At 37.0% G+C, this 21,176-nt stretch overlaps 1 protein-coding gene across 6 annotated transcripts in view; it reads left to right on the forward strand.

Moving 5' to 3' along the window:
* The window catches only part of LOC144581569 (uncharacterized), a 690,733-nt gene that overhangs the window by 175,826 nt on the left and 493,731 nt on the right, over positions 1-21,176 (forward strand). For all 6 annotated transcript variants that reach the window (XM_078365832.1, XM_078365835.1, XM_078365838.1 and 3 more), the window contains one exon: positions 1,765-1,897. In XM_078365832.1, the coding sequence (XP_078221958.1) occupies positions 1,765-1,897 (133 nt within the window). The remainder of the gene's footprint in view (positions 1-1,764; positions 1,898-21,176) is intronic.

The raw sequence follows: 21,176 nt of genomic DNA on the forward strand, positions 1-21,176 counted from the left end.
CATGGTGCTGGTCACAGATACAGGGTCTCCCCATTTCAGCATCAAAAAACTAGCAGCAGACATCATTTTCCCATCACATTATAGAGCCCTGTTACTGCTTTCAAGGGAGCACCCCCTCAAATGACAGATTTTTGGCTTCATATTTGCCCCTGAAAGGCCCATTGACCCGATGAAAGCTGTTACTTCTTATAATCCCAGATGATCATATTCTGTTAAAATATAACCAATAGGAACCTAGAGTAAGCAATACAGGCATTAGAACAAATTCAGTTCTCAGAGTTGCTAGATTCTTTATTTTTAGTCCACTTCATTCTCCAGCTCAGGAGCAATGATCTTTGTAAAGTGTCTTAAGAGCCTTAGAGTAAATAAAAATGATAAATGTTGACCTTCCTGGTCTCTTTCCAACCCTAAAAATCTGTGATTCATTTCTTCTTAAGGCCTCACATTTTCAAGGCCCAAGGAGGTTTAAATAACAAGCCAATGTAAATAGCAGGTAATGGGCCCTGATAAATGCCCTGAACTGAAGGAATAGCCCGAGGAAAAAAAATGTAGAGAAAATGAAATACACTAGGAAATATCTTTATAGTTGTCATCAGAGATGGTAGGAAGCCTCAAAAATTGCCCTTGAGAGCAACTCAAAACTAAGCAGGTTGTTAACAACAAGCAGATATCATTTACTGCCTTCCCTAAACTGTTCTTTCAGAAGGTCAATAGTTTTTACTATTCCAAGCATCAGGATGAGGCATTAGGCAGCCAGCTGTCCCCAGCACACTAGGCTATCAAGACCTGGGTTTGCTAAAGGTGCCTAGATTGTTAGCAGCCCACAGGTGAGTTGTATTCTGGTCAAGCATTCAGCCTGGAAATAAATGCATTTTCCCCATCACAAAAGAAAGTTTTACCTAGAAATTGGACAAAACAAAAAAGTCAAATCTATTTTTGGCTCCTGGAGTCTTCCCACAGCTTCCTTATCTTTCCTCAAGGCATCTTCCTGGCCAGTCTTCCCCTTAGATATTCTCAGACCCATAGCTAACATTGTCATTCTACCTTTTGGAGTCTGCTGAGAATGAAATTGTCCATGATCACTTGGAACAATTTCTTTGAAGTTCCCACAACATGCTTTCTTTGCTATAGTTCCTGCTTCCATTTTCCTGAACCTTTCACACTCAGAATCTATAATACCTCATATTTGGAGACAGCTTTTATTCTTGGCTTTTTATTTTCCTTCATTGTCTTTTGTGTGTGTGTGTGTGTGTGTGTGTGTGTGTGTGTGTGTGTAGATATTGCCCAAGGTGCTTACCAATGGGCAGCACTGATAGAAGTCAATAAAAGTAGTAGTAAAACTGTCCATTGTTTATATTAAAAATGTTCATTCCAGAAGCAGGCTGTGTGAAGGATTCAGGAATATTTATATTTTTGCTTCCCTTTCAAGTTGAAATGGAAACAGTGGCCGTATGAATCACACCTTTTGCATGCTGGTCCATGTTTTTTTGCTTAGAATGATCAATATGACATCTAGAATATTAAGTCATTTTCCTGTTATTTTTACTTAAAGAGCTAAAAATTATAATAAGCAATATTCATTTGGCAATGGTTATGAAATGACTTTATAAATTTTGTGTGTTTTTATTTCAACAAAGCAAAAAAAATTTTTTGGGGCTAATGTGCCTGGTGTCTAATCTGCTGATATTATCTATGTTGGTCTCTTTTATACTTTAGTATATGTCTGTGGGTCAGGGAGAACATGATGTTTGTTCTGTCTTCCAGCTTTCAAAGTTTGATTTCCCAAAGCACCAAAGAGTAAATAACTTAGTAGAGGAGAAAAGCCTGCCACAGTGTCTTACTAATGAAGAGGATCTTGGCTGTTTTCAAGATATTCTTCACAATAAGATACATCAGAGTAAGTAAGTGCCATTTCTCAGTAAGCACATAAATACAGCTTGGTCTTATTAATCCTATAAAAACAGCAACACAGGTTTCTCATATGCTGTCTTTCCCCTTTCAGTTTCCAGTCTTCAGTGCATAATGACCCTGTACACATATTTGTCCTTCTTTAATGAGGCCAATTTATTCCCTATTAATTAACCTCGATGCTCATTAGATGATTTGAGCTCTACTTGTAGAGTTTACAGAAAATAACCAACATATCCATTATGTTAGCAATCAAAGCAAAACAAGATTGGGATGATGCCAGGGATCAAAGCTCATCAGTGAGATTCAAGGACAAGGAGAAGAGGGTGTTTTGACTTCAAAAGACTTTTCATGATAGTGTTAGCAGTCATTTGCTTATTTGAAAGAGCCCTTTCAGAAGGAATCCTCTGAAGAATAAAATGAAGGGGGAAGCTTTAGCTTTACCCACTGTCACTTTACCTTGATTCTTCAAGCCATTCACCTTCATTCCTCCCTAATCGCTGAGTCTGGAGACCTGTGGAAGTGTTTGACTTATCAGAAATGTCCTGATTTGTCTGGACCAGAAAATTAAAAAAAAGATGAATGCTGCTAACTTTTGCTGAGGACTCAACAGTGGCAGCAGCTTTTAGAGAAACTCCTTCCCTTGGTAAGACATAAAGTGCCAATGTCTAAGCAAGGGTCTAAGTAAGGTGCTATTACCCAACAGTCCTAGGTCAGCCTGTAGTTCTTTCCCAGTGTAGGGTAAGGTGGGGTGGGGAAAAAGAGCAATTACTTTTAAAATCCTACTCTCCTTAAACCCTTTGCCAAAAATACTCCTTGTATCACTAGCCATCCCCAGATATCAATGTTACCAGTATCAAGTAGTTACCACTCTGCTAAGTTCCACAGTGCAAACAGGAATTGTATAAAGTATGGTCTCTACTGATCTTGACTGGGTAAACAGCAATTAGAGTGTGTGTGTGTGTGTGTGTGTGTGTAGTAGTAGTAGTAATAGTAGTAGTAGTGCTAGCTCATATCCTTGATTTTGGCCTGCCCTATCTATATATTCCCCTGTTTCTAATATCCCTAGAGATATTCCTTCTAGATTGCCTCCTTCACACTTATCTAGCCACCAACATTGATTGTTCAGAGCAGTCCAGCAGACACAACAGATGAACAGACAGAAAGTGGGGGAATTTCAGACACAAATCATATTCCTCTGAAGTAGCATAATAGTTACACTTTCACACTGTATGGTCAGCATAGCTCAGATTTAATTAAAGCACTCAATCGCACCATTACCATTTTTGGTGACAGCTCGGGTATAAATATATTAAGCACAATTCTTCCCAGGTCCAGCTTGTCAGCACTCTCCTTAAATGCCCTTTTGTCTTCTCTAGCCTTTTTCGAAAGCCCTGAACTTTTAGCTTATAAATGATTAGTACCTATACACTTCCACCTCCAATTCCTAAGTTAAATTACTATCTTCAGCCTTTCTCAGGATTCCTCAGGAGTAATAAGTCTCTTCCATTGGACCATAATTTTTTCATTTTAACTTTAATCAAAACTGCATTGACATCTCAACCTCCTTCTTCATAGCTGGCTTCTTTATATCTCCTCTGTCACTGGCATGGATATAAGTTTTCTCTCTCTCCATGTATCTTGTTTTCTCCACATCATGCTCTTATTGCTTAGTTCCATAGTTTCTTACTGCAGCATCATTCCCTGTATTCCTTTAGTTTCTCCAGTTTCTATTGAAATTCTTTTTCCTCATTCATTTATTCAAAAAATATTTTTTGAGTACAACCTCTGTGCCAGAAACTGCCCTGGGGGCTTGAGGTACTTCAGTGAACAAAACAGACAACGATCTCTGCTCTTGCAGGACTTACATTCATTCTAGCAGCTGGAGAAAACAAAATAAAAAATGAAAATCCTACATAAGTCTTACTAGACTGGGGTTAGTACCTGAGGGAAAGCGAAGTAGAGAAGGGTAATGGGAAGAGGAGCATGGTGGGGGTGGCCTCATGGAGAAGACGTGCATTTGGTGAGGGAGTTAACTCAGTAGACTTCTTGGGGAATAGAAATCAAGATGAAGAAAGAGCCAGCTGGATCAAAGACCTGCCGGCAGAAGAATGCTTGGCCTTGCCTAGAACATTCACCGGTAAGAAGGCGGCTACTGTAGCCAGAGCAGGGTGAATGAGGGGGAAAAGCAGGGATTCATTGACTCATCTTGAAAATTACCTGCCTTCTCTACGTACTGATGGACTCAGTGTCTCCCAGTCAAAGTAGAATCATATCCCTTTAACATCTTACAATATGCATCTGTCTAGGTAGTTCCTATACATATTAAATTAAGCTGTTTGGTGGGAATGTAAATTATGCAGCCATTATGGAAATCGGTATGAAGGTTACTCAAAAAATTAAAAATAGAACTACCATGTAGGAAGCAACGTCAGTATCTCAAAGAGGTTTCTATGCTGCTATGTTCGCTGCAGCATTATTCACAATAGCCAAGATATGGAAACAAACTAAGTGTCCATCAACAGATAAATGCATGAAGAAAAACACACAATAATATCGTTCAGCTGTAAAAAGAAGGAAATACTGCTGTTTGTGATGATATGAATGAAACTGGAAGACATTTTGCTAAGTGAAATAAGCCACACAGAAGGACAAATACTGCATGATCTCACTTACATGTGGAATCTTAAAAGTCAAGCTCATAGAAACGTAGAATAGAATGGTGGTTGCCGGGGCTGGGAGTCAGGATGTGCTGGTCAAAGGGTAAAATCTTGCAGTTTTAGGAATTCTGGGTATCTAAAGCACAGCATGGTGAGTACAGTTCATAAGTTTTATATACTTGGCATTTGCTTAGAGATTAGATCTTAAGTGTTTTCACCATACCAAAAAGAAAAAGGAAAAAAGGTAAACTATGTGACATGATAGATGTGCTAACTAATTTGATTATGGTAATAATGTTACAATATGTAAGTATAGCAAGTCATGCTGTACACCTATATAGGCAACTTTGTCAATTATACCTCAATAAAGACGGAAAAAGGTAAAAATGCGAATCAAAAGTAGTTGCCCACATTAAAAAAATAAAATTTGACACAGACTACTTAGTACCACTTTCTCTGGAGGTGGGCCATTTTCTTAACTTACAATACCCACATTGCTGGGGAATATGGAGCACTCTTACTCTGAAAGGAATACGCTTTCAGAGTATTAACGAAGGAAATGGGTTAACTATCAGGGAAGTGAGGTGATGGATGAGGCAGTTTTCCTTTCTCGCTGAAATGACTCCGTCCTCTGTGCCTACTCTTGATGCCTCTAACAAGTCTGTAAGGGTCCAAGAGCATTAGACATATTTTATCATGTAGAGAACACTGTTGAGATAAATTGTGTAAATAATAGTTTTTTTTTGTTGTTTGAGATGGAGTCTCACTCTGTCGTTAGGCTGGAGTGCAATGGCATGATCTCGGCTAACTGCAACCTCCTCCTCCTGGGTTCAAGTGATTCTCCTGCCTCAGCCTCCCGAGTAGCTGGGACTACAGGTGCACACCACCATGCCCACCTAATTTTTGTATTTTTTGTGGAGTCGGGGTTTCACCATGTTGGCCAGGATGGTCTCCATCTCTTGACCTTGTGATCCACCCACCTTGGCCTCCCAAAGTGCTGGAATTACAGGTGTGAGCTACCACACCTGGCCAAGAATGTTTTTAAAAAAGTGTTTATTCATGCATTAAACAAATGTTTATTACACATTGTCCTGTGGTAACAAAGAAGAGAAAAATATGGCCCTGAACTTGAGAAGCTCAGTCTTTTTAGGTTGAGAAGAACACACATAAACAGAATATTAATTTAAAAGTTCATGCAGTTTAAAAAACAGGAGGCCAAAGTTAGGGGTACTCTTTATCTCGAAATGTATTTTATAAACACATTTGGATCCCTTCCTGAAACTGCTAACATAGTGTTTTTTTAACCTTGACTGCACATTGGAATCACCTGAAGAGTTTACAATATAAGACTGCCTAGGTCCCAGTCCAGAAATTCTGATTTAATTGTTCTGGGATGCAGCCTGGGCATCAGAATTTTTAAGCTCTCCAGGTGACTGTGGGTTCAGCCATATTTGTAAACCATTTGTGGTAGGTTGTATAAAGGTTCCGAAAGGCGCTATGTCCTAATCTCCAACACCTGTGAATATTTTACCTTGCCTGGTAAAGGGATTTTGCAGACATAATCACATTAAAGACATGGAGATGAGGAGGTTATTCAGGTGAGCCCAATGTAATCACAAAGGTTCTTAAAAAGGAGAGGCAGGAGGCTCAGCGTCCATAGTAGGAGATGTGGTGATAAAAGGAAAACGGTAGGGTAATGTGAGGAATAGGCTGTGAGGCAAGGGATATAGGTGGCCTCTAAATGCTGGAAAAAAAAAAAAAAAAAACAAAGAGAAAAGAAAAACACAGACTCTTCCTTGAAGCCTCCAGGAGGAGGAACATAGCTTTGTTGACACCTTGAGACTCTGACCTTCACAACTGTGTAAGAAAAAGTTTTTCTTGTTTTAAGCCATTAAGTTTGTGGCAATTTGTTACAGCAGCACTGGAAAACTGACATATCACCACTTTAACCCAGTAGGTCTGAATGGAACCCAGGTATTGGATATCTGCATGTCTGTGTGTGTATTTCAAGTTCCCCAATAAGTGAATATTCATGTCTTCCTTTACCATGTAAGAAAGAGAAAATTCCTCCTGCCTTCTTCCTGCCCCCACTGCTAAGCTCATAAAACAGCAGCTCTCCAAGCTAGGGGAGTGAGAGGAGCATGGGAGTGGAGGGGGGTTGTGGGGTTGGAAGCACTGACTGTAGAGTCTGCCCTACTTTGTGTGATGTAAGTAGTCCCATCATGGTACAGACTGGCTCCAGTACACCACTGGTGGGGGCACTGGCAGATCTCATAGTCTATTTGGTCTGAGCCTCTCTGAAGCCAACCCTGCTTAAGAAAAGGAATCTTCCACATGGAACAGCAGCCTAGCGCACTTAAGTTTACTGGAGTTTGAGTCCAAAGCTCAGCTAATAAATAATAATGTGTTGGTTGGGCGTGGTGGCTCACACCTGTAATTCCAGCACTTTGGGAGTCTCAGGCAGGCAGATCACCTGAGGTCAGGAGTTGGAGACCAGCCTGACCAACATGGAGAAACTCTGTCACTACTAAATAATTACAAAAATTAGCCGGCAGTGGTGGCACATGCCTGTAATCCCAGCTATTTTGCGAGGCTGAGGCAGGAGAATAGCTTAAACCCAGGAAGCAGAGGTTGCAGTGAGCCAAGATTGTGCCATTGCACTCCAGTTGCAGTGGGCAACAAGAGTGAAACTCCATCTCAAAAAATAAATAAAGTGTTATTTCCACTCATTAAACAAGTTTTCTTTCTTTAGCTCCCATTCTTCTAGGTATTATTCTAGGCACTTAGGAAACAGCATTTAACAATGTATCAATTTTTCCTTCAAACATGCAATGCACACTTATTGAGACCAACTCTGCAACAAGCACTATTCTAAGCCCTAGGGATATAACATTAGAAAAAACTATATGTATTTTATTATTTTATATATATACAGCATTATTTATTTTTTTTGTGTGGTTTTGATTTGCATTTCCCTGATCATTAGTAATGTTGAGCATTTTTTCATAAGTTTGTTGGCCATTTGTATATTTTCTTTTGAGAATTGTCTATTTGTGACCTTAGTCTACTTGTTGATGAAATTGTTTGTTTTTTCTTGCTGATTTGATTGAGTACCTTGTAGATTCTGGGTATTAGACTAATTAGCTTTACATGTAGTACAGGTACCTTAGTAAATATATATAGCATTAGAACAATTATATATTTCTGAAGAGACATATGTACCTTTTTCATTGACTTTGATTCTAGTGAATAAAGACATTTATAAACAAAAAAGTACAATATAACAACATCAAATAGGTTATAGCTATGGAGAAATGAAGCAGGTAAGGATATATGTGGCAGAGGCAGTTAAGATTTTAAACAAGGGATTATGAAAAGTATTCTGAAAAAGTAGCATTTGATTAATGACCTAAAGGTGGAGATGGAACAAGCCCTGGCGACATCTGAGGAAAGAACATTTCAAGTGAAGGGAACAGCACATGGAAAGGTCAGAAAATGGAAGTACACCTAGAAAATTCCATTTTGGAGCAGAAAAATAAAAGGCACGAGTTATAAGAAATGAAGTCATAAAGATAGCATGGGCCAGACAACAGGATTTGTAGCTCTTAATAAGTAATGTGGAGTATTTTTCTAAATGAAAAGTCATTGAGTGGTTTTAACATGTCTAAGTCTTTATATTTGAAACGGATTTCTTGTAGAAAACATGCAGTTGTGTCTTTTTTTGTTTGTTTTTAAAACAGAGTCTCACTCTGTCACCCAGGCTGGAGTGCAATGGTGCAGTCTCACTGCAACCTCTGCCTCCTGGGTTCAAGCGATTCTTCTGCCTCAGCCTCCTGAGTAGCTGGGATTACAGGTACATGCCACCACACCCAGCTAATTTTTGTACTTTTGGTAGAGATGAGGTTTCACCATGTTGGCCAGGCTGGTCTCAAGCTCCTGACCCCATGATCTGCCCACCTCGGCCTCCCAAAGTGCTATGATTACAGGTGTGAAGCATCATGCTCAGCCTTGTTTTGTATTTTATCCACTTTGACAATCTTTTTTTTTTTTTAGTTGGTATATTCAGACCATTCACTTTTATTTTTATTTTTATTAATTTTATTTTATGTTCAGAGGCACATGTACAAGTTTGTTATATAGGTCAATTTCATGTCACAAGGGTTTGGTTTACAGATTATTCCATCACCCAGGTAATCAGCATAGTATCCGATAGGTAGTTTTTCCATTCTCACCCTCCTTCCACCCTCTACTCTCAACTAGGCTCCAGTGTCTATTGTTCCTTTCTTCGTATCCATATGTATTCAGTGTTGAGTTTCCACTTGTAAGTACATTCGGTATTTGGTTTTCTGTTCCTGTGTTAGTTTGCTTAAGGTAATGGCTTCCAGCTCCATCTACATTGCTGCAAAGGACATGATCTCATTGTTTATTATGGCTAAGCAGTATTTCATGATGCATATGTACTACGTTCTCTTTATCAGGTCTACCGTTGATGGGCATGTAAGTTGATTCCATATCTTTGCTATTGTGAAAGGCACTGCCATGAACATATCCATGCATGTGTCATTATAGACCATTCACATTTAAAGGGATAATTGACATAATTAGATTAATAATTTCCGTGTTTGTAACTATTTTCTATTCATTGCATTTGTTCTTTCTTTCTTCTCTTTTTCTGTCTCTTTTTAGTTGAGCGTTTATATGATTCTATTTTATTTCCTCTCATGGAGTATCAATTATCCTTTTTTTTATAGTTTTCAGTGGTTTCCATAAAATTTGAAACATATATTTTTTACTAATTGAAGTCCACCTTCAAATAATACTATATTGCTTTACATGTAGTACAGGTACCTTAGTAAAGGACATTTCTGATTCCTAATTTCTATTTCTGTGACATTGCTATCATTCATTTCACTTATGCATATGTATAATCACCCAATATATTTTTATTATTGTCACTTAAAAATTTTTAATAGGTTTTTGGGAAACAGGTGGTGTTTGGTTACATGGATAAATTTTTAGTGGTGATTTCTGAGATTTTGGTGCACTTGTCACCAAGCAGTGTTCACTGTCACAATGTGTGGTCTTTTATCTGTCACCTCCCTCCCATCCTTTTCCCCAAATCCCCAAAGTCCATTGTATCATTTTATGCTTTTGTGTTCTCTGTTCTTATAGCTTAGCTCCCACTTCAAAGTAAGAACATACAGTGTTTGCTTTTCCATTCCTCCTGAGTTACGTCACTTAGAATAATGGTCTCCAATTCCATCCAGGTTGTTGTGAATACTACTATTTTATTCCTTTTTATGGCTGAGTAGTATTCCATGGTGTATGTATGTATGTGTGTGTGTGTATGTGTATATATAATGTATGCATATATATGTATATATACTACTCAGCCATGAAATATATGCACACACAGACACACACACATACACACACGCACACACTCAGGGTGTATGTAGTATAGTATATAGCTCATGTAGTTTGTAATATATATATCACATTTTGTTTATCCACTGGTTGGTTGATGGGCATTTGAGCTGGTTCTATATTTTTGCAATTGTGAATTGTACCACTATAATCACGCATGTGCAAGTATCTTGTCTGTGTAGTGACATCTTTTCTGTATAATGACTTCTTTTCCTCTTGGTAGATACCCAGTAGTGGAATTGCTGAATCAAATGGTGGATCTACTTTTAGTGCTTTAGAGAATCTCTACACTGCTTTCCATAGTGGTTTTACTAGTTTACACTCCCATCAGCAATGTAAAGGCATTCCTTTTCACAACATCCACACCAACATCTATAATTTTTTGGTTTTTTGGTTATGGCCATTCTAACAGGACTGAGGGGGTATTGCATTGTGGTTTTGATTTGTATTTCCCTGATCTTTGGTGATGCTGAGAATTTTTTCATAAGTTTGTTGGCCATTTATAGATCTTCTTTTTAGAACTGTCTATTCATGTCCTTAGTCCATTTGTTGATAGAATTGTTTGTTTTTTCTTGCTGATTTAATTGAGTACCTTGTAGTTTCTGGGTATTAGTCCTTTGTCAGATGCATAGTTTGTGAAGATTTTTTTCTCACTCTGTGGGTGATCAGTTTACTCTGCTGATTATTTCTTTTGTTGTACAGAAGGTTTTTAGTTTAATTCTCATCTATTTGTTTTTGTTTCATTTGCTTTTGGGTTCTTGGTCCTGAAATCTATGCTTAAGCCAATATCTAGAAGGGTTTCTCTGATTATATCTTCTACAATTTTTATGGTTTTAGGTCTTAGATTTAAGTCTTTGATCCATTTTGAGTTTATTTTTGTGTAAGGTGAGAGATGAGGATTCAGTTTTATTATCCCACATGTGGTTTGCCAATTATCCTAGCACCATTTGTTGAAAAGGGTATCCTTTCCGCATTTTTTGTTTTTGTTTGTTTTGTTGAAGATCAGTTGACTATGAGTATTTGGCTTTATTTCTGGGTTCTCTATTTTGTTCCATTGGTCTACATGCCTATTTTTTATACTAGTACCATGTTGGTTACTACAGTCTTATAGTATAATTTCAAGTCGGGTAATGTGATGACTCCAGATTTGTTATTTTTTCTTAGTCTTGCTTTGGCTCTGTAGGCTCTTTTTTGGTTCCATATGAATTTTAGGATTATTTTTTTCTAGTTCTGTGTAGAACTAGCAAAAAATACCATCATGGTATTTTGATGGGAATTGTATTGAATTTGTAGATAGCTTTTGGGAGTATGGTCATTTTCACAATATCAATTTTACCCATCCATGAGCATGGGTTGTGTTTACATTTGTTTGTGTTGTCTATGATTTTCTTTCAGCAGTGTTTTCTAGTTTTCCTTGTAGAGGTCTTTCAACTCCTTGGATAGATATATTTCTAAGAATTTTATTTCTCTTTGCAGTCATTGTAAAGGGGTTCAATTCTTGATTTGGTTCTCAGCTTGGTCACTGTTGGTGTATGGCAGTGCTCCTTATTTGTTTATGTTGATTTTGTATCCTGAAACTTTACTGAATTTATTTATCAGATCTAGAAGATTTTTGGATTAGTCATTAGGGTTTTCTAAGTATACAATCATATTATCAGTGAATAGCAGCAGTCTGACTTTCTCTTTACCAATTTGTATGCCCTTTAATCCTTTCTCTTGCCTGTTTGCTTTGGCCAGGATTTCCAGAATGTTGAATAGAAGTGGTGAGAGTAGGCATCCTTGTCTTGTTCCAGTTCTCAGTGGGAATGCCTTCAACTTTTCTCCATTCACTATAGTGTTGGCTATGAGTCTGTTATAGATGGCATTTCTTACCTTAAGGTATGTCCCTTCTATGCTGATTTTGCTGGGGGTTTTAATAAAAAAGGGATGCTGGATTTTTTCAAATGTTTTCTTTGTGTCTATTGAGATAATCATGTAATTTTTATTTTAAGTTCTGCTTACCTTGGGTATCATATTTAATGACTTGCATATATTTAATTATCCCTGCCTCCCTGGCATAAAACCCACTTGAACATAGTGGATTAGCTTTTTGATAATGCGGTTGGATTAAGTTAGCTAGTATTTTGTTGAGGATTTTTGCATCTATGTTCATCAGGGATATTGACCTGTAGTTTTCCTGTTTTGTTATGTCCTTTCCTGGTTTTGATATTGGAGTGAAACTGGCTTCATAGTATGATTTAGGGCAGATTCCTTCTTTCTCTGCTTTTTTTGGGAATAATGTCAATAGTATTGGTACCAATTCTTCTTTGACTGTCTGATAAAATTCAGCTGTGAATTCTCAACTTTTTTTGTTGGCAATTTTTCAATTACCATTTCAGTCTCGCTGCTTGCTATTGGTCTGTTTAGAGTTCTATTTCTTCCTGGTTTAATCTAGGAGGGTTGCATGTTTCCAGGAATATATCCATCTCTTCTAGGTTTTCTAGTTTGTATGCATAAAGGTGTTCATAGTAGCCTTAAATAGTTTTTTGTATTTTTGTGTCACTTGTCATAATATCTCCCATTTCCTTTTGAATTGAGCTTAATTGGATCTTCTCTTTTATTTTCTTGGTTAATCTTGTTAATGCTCTATCAATTTTATCTTTTCAAAGAGTCATCTTTTTGTTTCATTTGTCTTTTTTCATTCAATTTTATTTCGTTCCGCTCTGATGTTTGTTATTTCTTCTGCTGGGCTTGGATTTGGTTAGTTCTTGTTTCCTAGTTCCTTTTGGTGTGACCTTAGATTATCTATTTGTGCTCTTTCAGACTTTTTGATGTAGGCATTTAATGCTATGAACTTTCCTTTTAGCACTGTTTTTCTTATCCCAGAGGTTTTGATAGGTTGTGTCACTATTACTTTTCAGTTCAAAGAAGGGTTTAATTTTCATCTTGATTGATTGTTGACATCATAATCATTCAGGAGCAGGTTATTTAATTTCCATGTATTTTCATGGTTTTGAAGGTTTCTTTTGAAGCTGATTTCTAGTTTTATTCCATTGTGACTTTGTTATAATTTCAATTTTCCTAAACTTATCAAGGCTTGTTTTGTTGCCATTTTGGGGAAAGTTCCATGTGCTGATGACTAGAATGTATATTCTGCTGTTGTTGGGTAGAATGTTCTGTAAATATCTGTTAAGTCCATTTGTTCTAGATTAAATTCATGGTTTCTTTGTTAACTTTCTGTTTTGATGACCTGTCTAGTTTCTTTGTGGACATTCTGTCTTGATGACTGTCAGTGGAGTATTGAAGTCCCTCATTATTATTTTGTTGCTATCGATCTCATATCTTAGATCTATTAGTAATTATTTTATACGTTTGGAATCTCCACTATTAAGTGGTTATATATTTAGGATTATAATATTTTCCTGTAGGACTAGTCCTTTTATTGTTATATAATGTCCATCTTTTTCTTTTCAAACTGTTGTTGCTTTAAAGTTTGTTTTGTCTCAAATAGGAATAGCCACTTCTGCCCACTTTTAGTGTCTATTTGCATGGAATATCTTTTTCTACCCCTTTAACTTAAGTTTATATGAGTCCTTATGTGTTAAGTGAGTCTCTTGAAGACAGCAGATATTTGGTTTGTGAATTATTCACTCTACCATTCTGTATCTTTTAAGTGGAGTATTTAGGCCGTGTACATTCAATGTTTGCATCGAGATGTGAAGTACTATTCTATTTATTGTGCTAGTTTTTGCCTGAATACTTTGTTTTGTCTTTATTGTGTTATTGTTTTATAGGTCCTGTGAGAATTATGCTTTAAGGAGGCTCTCCTTTGGTGTATTTTGAGGATTTGTTTCAAGATTTAGAGCTCCTTTCAGCAGTTCTTGTAGTGCTGCCTTGGGAGTGGTGAATTCTTTCAGCATTTATTTGCTTGAAAAAGACTATATATTTTCTTCAGTTATAAACTTTACTAGATACAAAATTCTTGGCTGATAATTTGGTTTGGTTTAAGGATAGCATCCCAATCCCTTCTAGCTTGTAGGGTTTCTGTTGAGAAGTCTGCTGTTAATCTGGCAGGTTTTCCTTTATAGATTACCTAATGCTTTTGCCTCACAGATCTTAAGATTGTTTCCTTCATCTTGACTTTAGATTACCTGACAACTATGTGCCTGTGCAATGACCTTTCTGCCATGAATTTCTTGAGTGGTCTTTGAGCTTCCTTTATTTGAATGTCTAGATCTCTAGCAAGGCCAGTGAAATTTTCCTCAGATATTCCATCAATTACATTTTCCAGACTTTCAGATTTCACTTCTTCCTTGGGAACACCAATTATTATTAGATTTGGTCATTTAACATAATTCCGAACTTCTTGGAGGTTTTGTTCATTTTATCTTTATTTTTGATTCTTTTTTCTTCACCTTTGTAGGACTGGGTTAATTCAAATGCCTTGTCTTTGATCTCTGAAGTTCTTCTTGTTTTTTTTTTACTTGTTTGATTCTATTGTTGACACTTTCCAGTGCATTTTATGTTTCTCTAAATGTGTTCTTCTTTTCCAGAAGTTGTAATTGTTTTTTATTTATGTTATCTATTTCTCTGGAGATTTTTCCATTCATATTCTATATCATTTTTAAAAATTTCTTTAAGTTGGTATTCACCTTTCTCTGGTGCCTCCTTGAGCAGCTTAATAATCAAGCTTCAGAATTCTTTTTATGACAGTTCAGAGATTCTACTTGGTTTGGATTCATTGCTGGTGAGCTAGTGTTATCAAGAACCTTGCTTTATCATGTTACCAGAATTGCCTTTCTGGTTTCTTCTTTTCTGAATAGACATGTTCCCTCTGAGGCTCACATGTTTCCTCTGAGGCTCATGTGTTTCCTCTGTGGTGCAAGGTCTGCTATTTTGATTTTATCTATGGGGGTGCTCCCTTGATGTGGTGCTCTCTCCCTTCCCCTGGGGATGGGGCTTCTTGAAAACCAAACTGCAGTGGTTGTTATTTCCATTCTGGGTGTAACCACTACCAGGCTCCAGGCTGGTACTGGGGAGTGTCTACAAAGAGTTCTGTGATATAGTCTGTCTTCAGGTCTCTCAGCCATGGATATCAGCATCTGTTCTTGTGGAGATAGCAGGAGAATGAAGTGGACTTTGTGATTGTCCTTGGTTGTAGTTTTGTTTAGTGCACACATTTTGTGTTGGTTGGCCTTCAGCGAGGAGCTGGCACTTTTAAGAGAGGATCAACTGTAGTAACATAGTGAGGATATGAGCTTACCATAGGGTCACCTGGATAAGTTTTGGGTTTCTCAGGTGGTAGGTGGGGTCGTGGAGCTTCAAAGAGATATATTTTTTGTCTTTAGCTACCAGGGTGGGTAAAGAAAGACCATCAAGTGGGGCAGTGTTAGGCATGTCTGAGTTCAGACTTTCCTTGGGCAGGGCTTTCTATGACTGCTGGGGGGAATGGGCATGTGGTTCTCCAGCCAATGGAGTTATGTTCTGAGGGGTTTATGACTGCCTCTGCTGTGTCCTATGGGTTGTCAGGGAGGTGGGGGGTGTCAGCAGTGACAGGCCTCATCTAGCTTCCACACAGCCTGAAAGGCCAGTCTCACTCCCCCACCTCATCCCCATGCCCCAGAACAGTACCGAGTTTATTTCCAGGCCAGCAACAGTACTGAGTTTATTTCTAGGCAGCAGGTGAGTGGGGCTGAGAATTTGCTTCAGACTACAAGCCTCCCTGCTGAGAAACCAAGCAGGGCTTTCAGGTTTTGAGCCTGCCTGCCATGGATTAATGTGCTAGTATCTCCACTCCCTGTTCACCCCATTACAAAGTTCTGCTGGACATTTCCTTCTCACTGTAGTCTTTCCCGAATTTCATTGGCAGCCCTCTACTAGGACCCCTATGAGACAAAGTCATAAGTGGCATCCCTGGGGACCAAGAATACCAAGAGGGCTCTTCCTGCTGCTTCCTCTACCCCTATATTATTTCTCTTGGCCCTCTAAATTTGTCCCGGCTCCAGATGAGGTTAGATCCTTCTCTCGTGATCTGGACTTTCAGATTCTTAGTGAGGATGTGTATTCAGAGGTGAACTTTCCCCCTTACACACTTTGGGCACTCACAGCTTTTCAGCTGTCTCATGGAGCCTGCAGCCCCAAGTGTCTTCCTTCAAAGGATCTGTTGATTCTCTTGGCTTTCCTGATACGTTCCTTCTGGTAGTTCTTGGAGGAAAAGGTCACGATGTGAGTCTTCACATGCTTCTCAGTCTGAGTGGGAGTTGCAAGGTAGTCCAACCTTCTATCTGCCATTTTTTTTTCCTATTATCACTTTTTGTAAAAAGTTTTAAAGAAAATTTTTAAAAAACACTTTTAGGTAAACAGCAAAATTGAAGAAAGATACAGAGTTCTTTGTATATTTTAGATAACAGTCCTTTATTAGATGTGTCTTTTGCAGATATTTTCTCCCAGCCTGCAGCTTGTCTCCTCATTCTCTGGACATTGTCTTTTTCAGAACAGAAGTTTTCATTTTAATAAAGTCCAGGTTATTAATTATTTCTTTCATGAATTGTGCCTTTGTTGTCATATCTAAAAGATTATTGACAATCCAAGACCATCTAAATTTTTTCTCTTATGATATCTTTCAGCATATTTATAGTTTTACATTTTACATTTAGATCTGTTACCCATTTTGAGTTAATTTCTGTGAAGGGTATGAGATCCGTGTCAAGATTCACCTCTTTTTTTTTTAAGTGGATGTCCAGGCCAGGCACTTAAAAAATTTCTGGGATTGGCTCATTCCTGCAATCCCAGAAATTTAGAAGGCTGAGGTGGAAGGATCACTGGAGGCCAGAAGTTTGAGCTCATCCTGGGCAACATATACAGACACCGTCTCTACAAAAAATACAGATAAAAAAATGAGCTGAATGTGGTGGTGTGTCCCTGTAGTCTTAGCTGCAGCTTAACCTGCTGGGCATTATCAAAACCCAATTGAGCTGAGGAATGGACATATTCAACTGTACCCTGATAGTCTTTGCTTGGGAGAAGAGAAATAACAACTTCAGCTCATTCTAGCCTTCCTGTTTCACCTAAGAGGGTAAGTAAAAAGCGAGTATGAAGTTCACTGTCCGGAGACACAAACTTACTAAAAGACTGAGATGTAATCGCAGGCCTATAGAACACTCCCCCTACCTCCTTAACACCACATTACTAAAGGACTATTTGCAACAGTTCCTTTTACCCAGTGTATCATGTCTGTCCGTCAAGAAAATAATTAGAAGATGTACTAAAAAGAAAAGAAAAAAAATAGTTTGAAAAGGCAGAACAAGCATCACAACCACATTCATATATGACAGGGATGGTGGAATGATCAGACCAGGAATTTAAAACACACATGGTTAACATGCTCAGGACCCTCATGAATAAAGTAGACAGCAAGGAAAAACAGATGAGCAACATGAGCAGAGAGATGGAGATTCTAAGAAAGAACCAAAAAGAAGTGCTAAAGAACACTGTGAAAGAAATGAAGAATGCTTTTTATAAAATTTTTGAATTATTTATTGCTTATTATTTTTAATTTTAATGGGTATATGATATGTGTATATATTTATGGGGTGTAGAAAATATTTTGATACAGACATGAATTTTGTAATAATCACATAATGGAAAATAGGGTACCTGTCATCTCAAGCATTTATCCTTTGTGTGACAAACAACTCAATTATACTCTTTCAGTTATTTTTAAATGTACAATTTTATCATTATTAACTATAGCCACACTGTTGTGTTATCAAATACTAGATGTTATTCATTTCTGACTATTTTTTTGTACCCACTAACCATCATCACTTTTCCTTCATCCCTGACAACACTTCCCAGCCTCTGCTAACCACACTTCTACCCTCTATCTCCATGAGTTCAATTGTTTTAGTTTGTAGCTCCTACAAACAACTGAGAGCACATGAAGTTTCTCCTTTTATGCTTGGATTATTTCACTTAACATAATGACCAGTTCTATCCATGTGGTTGCAAATGACATGATCTTACTTCTTTTATGGCTGAATAGTACTCCGATGTGTATACATACCATGTTTTCTTTATAAATTTATCTGTTGATGGACACTTTTATGTTACTTCAAAATCTTGGTAATTGTGAATGCTACTGCAATAAACATGAAAGCATAGATAACTCTTTGATATACTGCTTTCCCTTCTTTTTGGTATGTACCTAGCAGTGGGATTGCTAGATTACATATTAGCTCTATTTTTAGTTTTTTGAGGAACCTCCAAACTTTTCTACATAGTGGCTGTACTAATTTACATTCCCTTTTATTCACATTCTCTCTGGCATTTACTAGTCTGGTACAAATGTTATTGTGGGTTTTTCAGTTGCTTTTAATATTGTTGCCTGTCTTTTAGATAAAACCACATTAGCTGGGGTGAGATGACATCTGACTGTAGTTTTGACTTGCATTTCTGTGATGATCAATGTGATGTTGAGCACTTTTTTCATATACCTGTTTGCCATTTGTGTGTGTTTTTGTTTTTATTTTTGAGAAATGTCTGCTCAAATCTTTTGTTCATTTTAAAATCAGATTATTAGATTTTTTTTTTTACCCCATAGAGTTGTTTCAGTTCCTTATATATTCTGATTATAGGTTCCTTGTGAGATAGGTGGTTTGCAAGTATTTTCTCTCATTCTATGGGTTGTATCTTCACTTTGTTGATTGTATTCTTTGCTATGCAGAAGCTTTCTAACTTGATGTGATCCCAACTGTCCATTTTTGTTTTGGTTACCTGTGCTTGTGGGGTTTTGCTCCAGAAATCTTTGCCCAGACCAATGTCCTGGAGATTTTCCTGAAAGTATTATTTTAGTAGTTTCATAGTTTGAGGTCTTAGATTTAAATCTCCATTCCATTTTTATTTGATTTTTTGTATATGGTGAGAGATAGGAGTCTAGTTTCATTCTTTGGCGTATAGATATCCAGTTTTCCCAGAACCATTTATTGAAGGCTGTCCTTTTTCCAGCGTATGTTCTTGGCAGTTTGTCAAAAATGAATTCACCATAGCCATATGGATTGGCCTCTGGGTTCTCCATTTTGTTCCATTGATCTCTGTATCTGCTTCTATGCGAGTAGCATGCTGTTTTGGTTACTATAGCTCTCTAGTATAATTTGAAGTGAGATAATGTGATTCCTCCAGTTTTCTTATTTTTGCTCAAGAAAGCTTTGGCTACTCTGGGACTTTTGTGATTTCATATGCATTTTAAGATTGCTTTTTCATTCTTTTGTGAAGAATGTCATTAGTATTTTGATAGGGATTGTATAAAGCCTGAAGATTTCTTTGGGTAGTATGAACATTTTAACAAAATTAATTCTTCCAATCCATGGACATGGAATATATTTTCTTTCTTTGTATTTGTCCTTTTTAATTTCTTGTGTCAAGGTTTTATACTTTTCACTTAGAGATTGTTCACTTATTTGGTTAATTCCTAGGTATTTAATTTTATTTGTAGCTATTGTAATTGGAATTACTTTATTGATTTATTTTTTAGATTACTCATTGTTGGCATATAGAAATGCTACTTTTGTATCCTGCAACTTTATCAAATTTATTAGTTCTATAGTTTTTTTGAAGGAGTCTTCAGGTTTTTTCAAATATAAGATTATATCATCTGTAAGTGAAGATAATTTGACTTCTTTCTTTCCAGTTTCCCTTTATTTCATTCTCTTGCCTGATTACTGTACCAAGAACTTCTTGAAGAATGCTTTTGATAGGCTTATTGGTAGACTAGACAAGGCTGAAAAAAATCTCTGAACTTGAGTATATATCAGTACAAGCCTTAAAAACTGAAAAGCAAAGAAAACAATTATGAAAAACAATTGGAACAGAGTATTCAGGAACTGTGGACGACTACAAAAGGTATACATACACATAATGAGGATACTCAAAGAAGAGATAGAAGAAATAGTTGAATAATCACAACTGGCAATTTTCCCCAAATTAATATCAGACACCAAACCACAGATGCAGGAAGCTCAGACAACAATAAGTAAGAAACATGCAAAGAAAACTAAGCCTAGACAAGTCATTTTCAAACAAAAAATGGTAAAGATAAATAAAAAATCTTGAGGGAATCCAGAGGAAATAAAAACCCCTTATCTATTGAGGAGCAAATATAAGAATTTAATCCAACTTCTCAGACCATGCAAACAAGAAGAGAGTGAAGTGAAATATTTAAAATGCTGAGAAAAAGAATTCCACCTAGAATTCTGTTCCCTGCAAAATAATTCTTCAAAAGAAGAGAAATAAAGACTTTCTCAAATAAAAATAGATTAAATTTGTTGCCAGTAGATCTACCTTGCCAGAAATTTGAAAGAAAATCCAAAATTGACAAATGGGATCTAATTAAACTAAAGAGCTTCTGTACAGCAAAAGAAACTATCATTAGAGTGAATTGGCAACCAACTCACAAAAAAAAATTGAAAAAATTTTTGCAATCTACCCATCTGAAAAAAGGACTAAAATTCAGAGTCTACTGCAGAGAAGGACTTTGACAAAATTCGATAGCACTTTATGCTAAAAACTTTCAATAAACTAGGTATCTATGAAACCTACCACAAAATAATAAGAGCTATTTGTGACAAACCCACTGCCAATATCATACTGAATGGGCAAAAAATGGAAGCATTCCCTTTGAAATTTGGCACTAGACAAGGATGTCCTCTCTTTCCACACTTATTTAATGTAGTATAGGAATTTTAGCCAGAGCAATCAGGCAAGAAAAAGAAATAAAGGACATTCAATTAGGAATAGAGGAAGTCAAATTGTCTCTATTTGCAGACAACATGATTGGATATTTAGAAGACCCCATCATCTCAGCCCCAAATCTCCTTAATCTGATAAGCAACTTCAGCAAAGTCTCAGGATACAAAATCAATGTGCAGAAATCACAAGCATTCCTATACACCAATAATAGAGAACCAAATCATGAGTGAACTCCCATTCACAATTGCTATAAAGAGAACAAAATACCTAGGAATACAACCTAAAAGGGATGTGAAGGACCTCTTCAAGGAGAACTACAAATGACTGCTCAAGGAGGACACAAACAGATAAAAAACACTCCATGCTCATGGTTAGGAAGAATAAATATTGGGAAAATGTCCATACTGCCCAAAGTAATTTATAGATTTAATGCTATCCCCATCAAACTTCCAATGA

The sequence above is a fragment of the Callithrix jacchus genome, chromosome 2, assembly GCF_049354715.1.
Source record: "Callithrix jacchus isolate 240 chromosome 2, calJac240_pri, whole genome shotgun sequence".
In the NCBI taxonomy this organism is placed as follows: domain Eukaryota; kingdom Metazoa; phylum Chordata; class Mammalia; order Primates; family Cebidae; genus Callithrix; species Callithrix jacchus.